An 11,675-nucleotide genomic window follows, 5' to 3' on the forward strand; every position below is an offset into this window, starting at 1 on the left:
CAACAAAATAATAGATTTGGACCGTAATATCATGTTTACAGTACATATGACTTACATATATATACTCATTAAACATGTATCAAATTAAACAATACTAAAGCTAGCACAAATTTTTACTACAAGAATAAACCTAAACAAAAACAAACCACAGACACAAATCAAATCTTGTACACTTCCAAACAAACAAATTATCAAAAAAGTAAGCACACATCCAAAAAATAAATAAAATAAAATTAGGGTTATAAACATACACAAATTATATATATGGGTTTGTTTTGTTTCTTACAATAAAATAAAACTTATAACATATAAAGCATATACCCTGATTATACAATGATAGTTTACCATATATATAGTTGATTATGAACAAATTATAAACAAAAAAACAAGGTAAATAGACATGCATATACTTATATATATATATATATATATATATAAATATAAGTAAAAGTGAAAAATCACTTACTTTGTTGACAACCCAGTCCAGGCTATTGCGTGAGCCCGTAGGGTTTACCTAGTGTGCACCCAAAAGATATAGGTTGCGGGTTATCTACGATAAAAAAAAAGAATGAACAAGTCCGTGGAAAAAGAATGAATTAAAAATCAAAAATTATTTTAAAAGGAAATTAGAATAACACTCTGTAATTTTAGCGGATTCGAGTTAGGGTTCAATCTCCTTTGCATAAATTGATTAATGTTCAACCCCCTTTGCAGCTAATCGGCCAATTAAATTGAAAGCTAGGGTTCGACTAATTAATCTAGGGTTCGAATTAGGGATTTCAAATCTATGGCTCCGATTATAGGTTTAGTAAGTTACGGTTTCGACTTGGGTTGAAGGATGAGAGTGACCGTGAGAAAGAGAGAAAATCGGAAAAGAGAAAGAGAGAAAGACATAAATTTTAGTAAGGGAGAAAGTTTACCGAGAGAAAAATATTCTAGCGGGGAAATGTTTAAATCAAAGAGAGGGGAAATGTTTGAGTTTAGACATCCGTTTTTATTCCAACTAATGTATAAAACAGGTTTTCACATCATATTTAGATAAATAGATGTTAATGATATCTTTAACATCGGTTGTTGCGATGTATATGAGTTGATGTTTATTGAACATTTTTTTGTAGTGACGGAGGAGATCAGAGTTAACGGTAATTCAAAAAAAATGAGTAGACAAACAGAGAGTACTATTTGGTATTTCTGCAACACGAAGAGATACAATGTTAAGTAAATAAAAAAAATCAGTTTTTTTCTAATTTAAAATGTTTTTACCTAAAAACTCTGCAGGTTTTAATAAATCTTTATATATATACCAGTACCTCGTACATATATCTATCATTGCCCTGAAAAAGTTCATAATACACCTGTGTAAATCGTTTGTGCTAAGTTATAAATAAATATAGTGATATGCATACACATCTACATCTACAAATACAATGATTATATAAATGCATCAATGCTTCAATATAAAAAGAACAACATAAAGTCCTTGAATTGCAGTGACCCAACAAAGCCATTTCAATACAAACAACGTGTATAATAGTAACAAACATCTTGTTTTCATTCAACAAATATTATTATAGCATTACATCATAGAAGTCGACAACTTGTACCTACATAGTGTATAGTATTATGAACAACTTTCGTCTTGTTCTACAAAACTCAAATAGAAAATCCCAAAACCAGAAAATCTCTAATTAATTTTAGAACAAACTTTTCGAATTTCACCATCAGTACCAGTTTTCACCCCAATATTGGTCATTTTAATCATAGCTTTTCCAAACTCCACATTCAAAGTAAGTCCAGCCAAGCCTCTAATGCCAATAAACCTCTGCACAAAATTCTTTGTTGTACTGTCCACCCACAGGCTTTGATCTGATTCAAGAATTCCGCGGCTGTTTTGCACATTTTTGAAAAAGGAGTTGTCGAAATCGTCCCCGCTTCCATAATCCAAGGCAATGCGTTTGTTTCCGTCACCGTTTTGGGGACAAAGAGATTTGAGTGTAGAAACGAATGCAGAATCAATGGAAGGATCAACATCACCGGCGCCTGTGTAGTTATATAATCTGTAGCTCACGAATTGGCAGGCAACTGTTCCTATTGTGTGTCCTCCTACATTTTACAGTATGTTAAAAATATTTTTATCTTCAGAAAAAAGTATTGCATGCATGCAAAGAACTAAGTAATACCGAAGGTATGAAACTATTATGAGTTTGTGACATCGCTTACCAACAAGAGTAACGAGATCTTGAGCACTGAGACCTACATCTGAAAACTTTTGCTTTTGGACAGAGACTGAATCTGTGAACCTTGGCAGATTAGCGGTATCTGAAGCTTGTGAAACTAGTCCATCTCTCCGTCCTGTAGGCACTTTGTATGTCAATCCACCAACCTGCATGTATAACAAAAGGAAAAAGTTAAGACAACAATTCAAGAGTAAAATGCTTAGTATTATGAATACATGGTACTGCTATAAGCAACTGACCGCAACTGTAGAATCACGACCAGCAAGTGCAAGAATATCAGCACAAGACACTACACCAGGGCATTCTGCCTCTAGTTGTGTTTTAGCATCCTCAATGACATCATATCCTCTCAACAAAAGATTTGGTACAGCAGTTTTCTCAGTATCGCTACCATCAATAAGAATGGAAGCATCACAACCATGAACGAAACAATCATGGAAGATCATTCTTAGCAATCCAGGAGCAACAGCAGTATTGGACTTAACATGTTTCTTAACTGTGTCTGTAACAATTGATTCGGCTTTGGGACAAGAACTCGAGTAAAACCCGACCTTAGTCTGTGCCAATGCCAAAGGTGTAACAAGTAAAAGAAGCAATAGAAGAGAGACATTGTTAAGATAAGAATCCATTTGAGCTTCTGATGTATTGTTTTACAAGTTGATTGTGTGTTTTAAACCAAAAGAAAATGGTGTATTTATACTAATAAGAAAGAATAGAAATTTAATAAACGTGTGGAGATCACAAGGGTTACAAGATAAAGCATTGCAAGAAATTTCAAATTGAATCCACTTGTTAGCCCGGCTGCCCCTAATTAGTTTGTCATGTATAGACATTTTCAATCAAAATACAGTGCATGTTCACACAATTACAATTATACATATGTGTTAAGGTCCTAATTAAGTTTACTTTTAATGTTTGTTAGTGTGTGTGATGTTTACTTTCTATCTTGGAAAATTAAGTAAATTATAAGTTAATGCAAAGTTGTTAGGCTGTCTACTAGGTAAAGTTTGACAAGTATAATTAACTAAAATTTAACAGAGAAAGGGAAGACTGCTGACTGTGGTAGGAGATTTTGTAGTGATCATCCAAACGTTTTCAAAAGAAGCGAAGAAAAGCAATACGCGTGGGCTCGAGCATATATAATGAATAAAGCTTGCTGTTTACTCTATCAAGAAACTTCTTAATTGAATATCAAGCTTTTTTACTTCAAACGTTTCACTTAGTGCTGGGCTATTCCATTCACATGCAATAGTCATAGAAGATTAATAAATTGTCAATTCGCTATCTGATTTTTTCAAATAATAATTGAGTGAAGGGTTAATGGGGTTGTTCCTAAAATCAATTTTTTATTTATTATGACATTTATTTTTTACCTTTTAAATATTTAAAAGATAAAATGATTATTTTCAATTGTTCTACCTCAGTTTTAAAAAATAATAAAAAAACTTGTGTTCTTATGTATATTATTATACCGATACAAAACATAGAAAGTTTCGGTATGCCATGTTACCACAATCTGCGATTAATACAAATAATATAAGTGTGTGTGTGCGAATAACAGAGTAATAAAGTGCGAAAATAAACGAAAGGATATGAAGGAGATGTTCTCGAGTACAGTCGTATAACTGTCTCCTTAAAGCTATTACGACCCTCACCGTATGTGCGACTCGTTAGCCTCCCAGGATAAAACGAGAAAACGGCGATATTGCAGGAACAGCACCTTCGGCGAACTTAACGGAGCAAGAAACTATCACCGGAACAGTGAGATAATAGGGTTTGTGTTAAGGAGGCGGTTGTATTTTGTATATCGAATCAATCCTTAACCCTAAGCCTAATACGATATTATATAGACTCGAGGAAACGTGTGAACTACTCCACGTATAATTAATTAAACCGTGTTAACTAATCAATCGGTTAATAAATCAAATCCATAACTGAATCTGATTATTATTACTTCAAATCAATTATAATAATCCGTAGTCAAAATGAATTAAAATTATTAAAGCCCAAGCCCAATGTAAATTAAATTAGCAAAACTAGTCAGTGATTATTCGGACCAATTTTCTGCTACATTCGTGTTCGCACGTCGCACACGCGGGCAAACTCGAAGGCTTCGCAAGCCTCGGATTGCCCCTGGAAAGCCCATGATTTGCACCCCCATGCGCACGCATGTATGTGTTGGAGCAATATATAGGTAACACATTTGAACACTAAATAAATGTTTTGCTACGTAAAGCTATGTATGTTCTCTTGCAAAATCAATGTGGGACTTTCTTTTCTTCCACAAATTTCCACTACTAAGAGACTAATTTTGGATGATCATATCTCATCCATCTCTTAGTCATTTTGAGTGATTCAAAGTGCCTCAGAAAGCTCTCTCGGAGGAGAACGCATTCCAAGTGTCATTCGTTGCGCGCACACAACATTCGTCCACTCAAATTATGGCTCAAATTGACTTGACAATGTGGGACTACAACCCACAATTTACAATAATCCCCCTCATGGATGAGATTGACGTTTCAGTAGCACACACCAGATAGACAGACACGGAGTTTGACTTGGTGATAGTTTCTTCGACCAGATATAGCATAGTATAGGTAGAGAATGCTCCTAGAACCCTCGCTCCAATAAGCATACCGACTTTACTGGTGGAAAGTCGATGTGCTTGTCTTTGAACTATTCGACCATTTGTGTAAACGATGATATACTTATCACTACATCTTTTCTGACTCGTTCAGTTCTCATGAGTATGTCCATTTTGGCCCTGGAACATCTTCCAGGTTTTACAGGAGTTTCTAAAGAATTGTGCCTCGTAATTCTCCTTTGAAACGGCCCCACTTCTCTCCCACATAGGTGATCTTTATCTTATAGAGTAACCCGTATTTACTCAACTGAATTCCATGCGTTCACTCCTGAACTCCATGTATTCATTAAGAGATCATTAAAATCTCAAAGGCTTAACCTCGTACCATACGGGTCTCAATGTCTCCTCATCATAGGAACATGTCAGGGGTTTCCCCCACAGTGATTTGGTCATCATAATTTAGTTGGCCCATTGAACCAAGTTCTTGGGATATCCAGTCAGCATTGGTTAGGTGTCCACCATGACGCCGTTAAGCAACAGGCTTAAGGCCCATCCCTCTCGATAATTTCTCAACCACTTCTTTTGATAACCCTTTGGTTAGCGGATCCGCGATATTATCTTTTGACGGTATATAGTCAATAGTAATAATTCCGGTTGAGATCAATTATCTAATGGAACTATGTCATCGTCGTATGTGATGAGATTTTCCATTATACATCGTGCTCTGTGTTTTACCAGTAGCGGATTGACTGTCACAGTGTATCCCTATTGCAGTCATAGGATTTGGCCATCTTGGAATATCCTCTAAAAATTGGCATAGATATTCAGCTTCTTCGGCGCATTTATCTAGTGCCACAAACTCAGCTTCCATCGTGGAATGAGTTATCACGGTTTGCTTTGAGGATTTCCATGAAATTGTCGCGCCAGCTATTGTAAACACAGAATCACTCGTAGACTTTAGAGCCTTCTTTTTAGATATCTAGTTCGCATCAGTATATCCCTCTAATACTGCTGGACATCTGCCATAGTGCAGTCCATAGTCTCGAGTTCCTCTCAAGTACCTCAGTACCCTTATGATATCTTTCTAGTAATCAGCTCCCGGATTACTCGTAAACCTACTCAACTTGCTGATTGAGTATGCAATGTCTGGTCTTGTACAACTCATTAGGTACATCAGACTCCCAATAATCCTCGAGTGTTCCAACTGGGAAACCACTACACCTTTGTTCTTGGATAGATGTAAAGTCATATCCACAGGTGTCCTAGATTTCTCAAGGTCATCCTTAAGAAACTTCTCAAGGATCTTTTCAACATAATGAGGTTGACTTAATGCGAGTCCATCTGATGTTCTAGAAATTTGGATTCCTAGAATCACGTTTTCTAGTCCCATATCTTTCATGTCTAATCTTGCCTTTAACATGTTCTTTGTCGATTTGATCACTTTATCATTGCTTCCGAAAATAAGTAGATCGTCTACATACGATGTCATCATGACATAACCATTATCATTGTCCTTGACGTAACTGCTCTCGTTATCTTTGTAATAGGCACAGCTATCACATTCATTGATCTTGAAGCCATTTTCCAGCACGACCTCATCAAATTTCTCATGCCATTTCGGAGGCACTTGCTTCAAGCCATATAGTGACTTCACTAGTCTACAGACTTTCCTCTCTTTTTCGGGGACAACGAACCTTTCAGGTTATTCCATATTGATTTCCTCATCTATATCTCCATTTAAGAAAGCTGTTTTCACATCCATTTGATGTACTGCTAAATTTTGCATTGCAGCGATAGCAAACATCCTCTTTATAGACGTTATTCTCGTTACTGGAGAATATGAGTCAAAGTAATCAAGACCTTTATGTTGCTCGTAACCTTTAATTACAAGTCTTTCCTTGTACTTGTCGATAGTACCATCAGTTTTCAACTTCTTTTTGAAAAACCACTTGCTGCCTAACGGTTTACAACCGTTTGGAAAATTAACTAATTCCCAAGTATGATTCTGTAGAATTGAATGAAGTTCATTTTGATTGGCCTCTTTTCACATGGGGCCATCGGGTGAGGTAACCGCTTTCATATAGGTTTTCGGGTCACCTTCCTCGAGCAAATAGGTCATAAAATCAGACCCATAGGATTTCTCCGTATGTTGTCTTTTGCTCCTTCTCACTAGCCCCACATTATCGTCCACACTTTCTTCACTCTCATTATTGTTATCTGTAGACTCATGAGCTCATTTAGACATTGTAGGAGGTCTGTTTCCTGGATTACAAGGAAACATTGTCTCAAAAAATGAGGCGTCCCTAGATTTCATAATCGTATTATTTGGAATATCAGGAATCTTGGAATTATACACGAGAAACTGATATGCAGTGCTATGTGGTAGATGAAGATACAATCCACAGTCTTTGGACCAATCTTCACCTTCTTGGGTGTAGGGATCAGTACCTTTGCCAAGCACCCCCACACTTTCAGGTGTTGGTAACTTGGTTTCTTTTTCTTCCACATTTCATAAGGACTTGCATCTTTATTCTTGCGCATGGTAATATTTAAAATATTAGTTACGCTAAAGATGGCTTCCCCCCACATCGATTGCGGAAGTCCAAAGCTTAGCAATATCGCATTCATCATCTCTTTAAGAGTGCGATTCTTCCTCTTAGCCACTCCATTTGACCGAGGGGAGTATGGTGCAGTGACCTCATGGATTATACCATGTTGTGAACAGATTTCCCGAAAGTGTTCAACATATTCACCTCCACGATCACTTCGTATCATTTTGATTTTCTCAGATTGTTGTGTCTCAACTCTTTCCTTATAGATTTTAAATTTATCTATAGCTTCGTCTTTGCTTTTCAGCAAATATACATAGCAGTATTTTGTACAATCATCTATGAAGGTAATAAAATACTTGTTTTCTCCTCTTGTTGGAGCGAATTTTAAATCACATATATCGCAATGTATTAGGTCTAGAACTTTGGTATTTCTTTCCACACGTTTAAATGATGATCTCGTTAATTTTTCCTCAACACAAGTCTGACACTTATGTTTTGAATCAATTGTTAATTTTGGTATGTATTCTTTTACACTTAACCTTCGTAAAGTGTCATAATTAACATGTACTAATCTAGCATGCCATAAATTAGGAGACTCAAGCAATTAAGCAGAAGAATTCTTTATTTCATTATCGTCTTTAATGGACATAACATTGAGCTTAAAAAGCCCATCGGTTACATTGCCTTTGCCTACAAACATTGTTAGGTCCCGAATTATCGTAGAAGAAGGGGTTGAATACGATAATCACTAAATTAAAAAATTCTTTCGAATCTTTTGCGGATAAATAATTTAGTGCTGGGTTAGTGGTTTCGTGTTCTTGAGAGGATTAGTGTTTGAAACAATAAAACGAGGAACACAAGATATTCGGGGAAATATATATTCGTATATAAATCCTCGAGGGGTGTTGCTACACTCCGGTAAATAAATTAACCGGCTACAATCTAAGAACGACAAAGTTCCTAGCTTCTACAAAGATTTACAAATCAAATCCTATACAATGATCTAGCTTTTGTTTGTACTAGGATTTAATTATCGGGTAACATTTATAACGCCCCTAAGAATATACAAGAGTTAAACTGGACATTATAACGTTACTCCGGTGAGAAGTTAAACGGATAAACAAAAATCTTGAGCTTCTCTATAAATTTTTTGCTGCAATCTTCAACTCTTTTGGGAGAGAAGAAGATGAACAGAACTAATCCTGATTGCTGATTCTTCTGCTGCTGTGTAGACTTGTATATCAATAATGTGTGGCTAAGGAGAGAGCCGAGATCAGGAGTAATCTTGTAACCTGCGACTAACAAAAAGGTAACTGGCGACTAAAAAAATAAAAGCTAACTTATTGGTTAACCTGCGACTAACAAATTCTTTTACTCCCTTACCAACCTGCGACCATTTGGTTGCCAGGTTCTTTTTATTTTCATTTTCCATTTTTTTTGTTTTTCTTTTGTTTTTCTTTTATTTTTCTTTTATTTTTTTTTGTTTTTTGTTTTTATTTTTTGTTTTCTTTTTTTATTTCCTTTTTTTATTTTTTTCTTTTTTTCTTTTTCTCTTCTTTTTTTTATTTTTTTTATTTTTCTTTTTAAGGTTAAATTGTAATTAAATTAATTTATAAAATAAACTTAAATATAACTTATATGAATAAACTAATTTATATTTATAAATAAACTTATTTAAAATTTATAAAATAAATTATTTTAAGTTTATTAAATAAATTATATTAAAGTCCACTAAATAAATTTATTTAATTTAACAATTAAACTTTGAGCTTCGCCAGTCCCTTGAGCAGTTTAGCTGTATACCCCGCGCACCTCTTCTCGTACTTTAACAGATAAACGTTCAATCCAAGTACGTTCCTCAACTTAACAATTCTTCTATAAATAATACGCAGATTCCTTTCACGAGCTGTTGACGCCTAGTGCAACTGGTCTGGTTCACAGACGATTAACCCCTGATTCCGGTCTTCGTATTATAGCCTTGATTACATTGTTAAGCTTGCAACAACTTTATCGCTTCGGACACTGACTGTCAATAAACAAATGTACTTTCACTAGAATCATTTCTGGTACTTTAGACAACGTCTTTATTGCTACTACAATCTTGAATACTCCATTTACTATTCTTCACCAACGCTTGAACATATAAATGAACTCCTGTCAGTGAGTATAACTTCAAGACTGCAGATGTCTTCTTTAACCTCTGTCTATACCATGTCTTCAATTCTTCAGATTTCTATGCTTCGAACACTGTTAATCTTCAGTCAATGCCAATACACTAAAATCTTCTGGTAGCACTTATACACTGAATCTTCATCATTTCTGAAATCCTGAAAGTCTTTAACCTTTGTTCTTCACTGAGGCATGATCATATTAATGAACTTCTTTCAGTGACTTGTAAAGAGACTTCTAGCCTTTTTCTAATCTTCTGATTCTTTATATTTGCCTTGTCTTCATTTCTTCTGATTTTTTATGTAGTGATAGTATTATTAATCTGTCATGTTCTAGTGTTGTTCACGTGTTGAGTTATCACGTAACTGTTCATACAGCTACGCAGTCTCACCAACAATCTTCCCCTATTTGATTGTTAAACCTAACAAACAAATTAAATAGAGAGGATAACTTAACTAACAACTAGAAAAAGTAAAGTACCGGGACTTGTAAATAATGATACTGGTTTTCTGGATCAAATTTTGCATTTCCAGATTTCTTGAGGAACTGAAATGAAATATGCTTATTCCTCTAGCACTGAACTGATCTTCAAGTAGTTTCATCTTCATTTTCTTGGTTCTTCAAATCTTTGTTTGATAATACTTTTCAGTCTTGAAGTAATCATCAACAGATTCTTTTGTACAACCACATTTCCTGTTGAGAAGCACATATCTCTCTTGCTTCTCTCCCTATGAGAATCAACTGCTTAAAGGAGATCACCTTCGTTTACCACTTCTCCCGTACAATAAGATCCGCAGATAAAAACCGATGGTACTCCCTTTTGGAAAACAGCTTCTCCCCTTATGAAGAATAATGATGAACCAAACCACCTCTTCTGATTACTAGGAAATCACCTTGTGTTTACCACCTCTCCCGTACAATAGGATCCGTAGTTACAAACAATAATGGTGTGGTATAGTGTACACGTGCTTTACCTTTTTCCACCTACATGCTATTTATCCCCCTTAATTGAGGAATCCTCCAAACTATTATATATGCTTTTATCTCCCCCTTAGAGAAAGAATGTATGATGTTGTCTGAAGGAGTTTTCATATTTTAATTGGTTGGAAAAGAAATAACAAGTCATAGTCTGATCAATCATGTCCCTGTAAATGCTGCAGAAATGGCTTCACTGTTGATCATCTTGTTAACCAAACTTCCCAACTCCTTATACCTCCCAAATGTGAGATCACCAATTGTTATGTCCCAAACTTTTTAGGTCTCTAAGTATTCTAATCCAATATGTAAATGTTAGGTCCCTAAGAGTTAGGTTCCAATCATAAACAGATTCGAGACCCGAAGTATCAAGAACCATGTTTAGGGATAGGGAATGAGATATGGTGTTTCTCTTTCTTCCTCATTGTGAGTGTGTGATTCTGTTTCGTACCTCACAAGTGTTTCACTCTTCTCTCCACTCGTGTTTACAGTCATTCTCACAAGTATATCACTCCTCTCATAGCTCCAAAATCCAGTTGTACCTGCAAGGAAAATCACCTTAGTCATCCTTAAGGAGGTCACAGGTGGTGCAATGGGAGTTCGAAAATCCTCATCCTTGTTAGACTCGTCATATGAATCTGAGTCATAATCTACAACTTGCTAGTTTCCCTTTAAGGGTTCCAGATTTGAACTCTGTGAAGGTAAACAATGATCCAAAGAATTTAATATAAAGATCAAAGTTTCCTTTTAATGTCTGTGAAGACATTTCCTTGTGACTCATCAGGTAAAACTGAATCATTTTCAACAAGTTGCCGATCTGCGTCTATGTCAGATCCACTATTCGCAGATGCATCCAGGGGATTTAAGCCTGGGGAGGTAGACACTGACCACTGACATATGGCTATTGGATCAGTATCCTCTCCTAACACCTATAAAGGCAATTGGTCCATTAAAGAACCTTGAACAATCGAATCTAACCATAAAATGGTCAAAACTCTTGTTTCCGTCAACTCTTCCTTTGTGTGTGTAACATATCCTTGTGCATCAAGAATTGTTTATGTTTGAGGTGGTTACACTACATCGGATACCCTGGCCGACAGGCGAATTTCAATAGACGCACCATGTTGAGAGGATAAATCTAGTAACTGTTTATGTGCC

At 35.6% G+C, this 11,675-nt stretch overlaps 1 protein-coding gene across 1 annotated transcript; it reads right to left on the bottom strand.

Moving 5' to 3' along the window:
• Window positions 1–1,570: 1,570 nt before the first annotated feature.
• LOC141664092 (cationic peroxidase 2-like) lies at window positions 1,571–2,899 on the bottom strand. Its single transcript, XM_074469977.1, has 3 exons — window positions 2,477–2,899; window positions 2,221–2,383; window positions 1,571–2,103 (listed from the first exon to the last, which is right to left on the bottom strand). Exons 1-3 carry the CDS (start codon window positions 2,864–2,866, stop codon window positions 1,685–1,687), a joined length of 972 nt encoding a protein of 323 aa, XP_074326078.1. The 5' UTR covers window positions 2,867–2,899; the 3' UTR covers window positions 1,571–1,684.
• Window positions 2,900–11,675: the final 8,776 nt, after the last annotated feature.

The sequence above is a fragment of the Apium graveolens genome, chromosome 6 (genome assembly GCF_009905375.1).
Source record: "Apium graveolens cultivar Ventura chromosome 6, ASM990537v1, whole genome shotgun sequence".
Lineage (NCBI taxonomy): Eukaryota > Viridiplantae > Streptophyta > Magnoliopsida > Apiales > Apiaceae > Apium > Apium graveolens.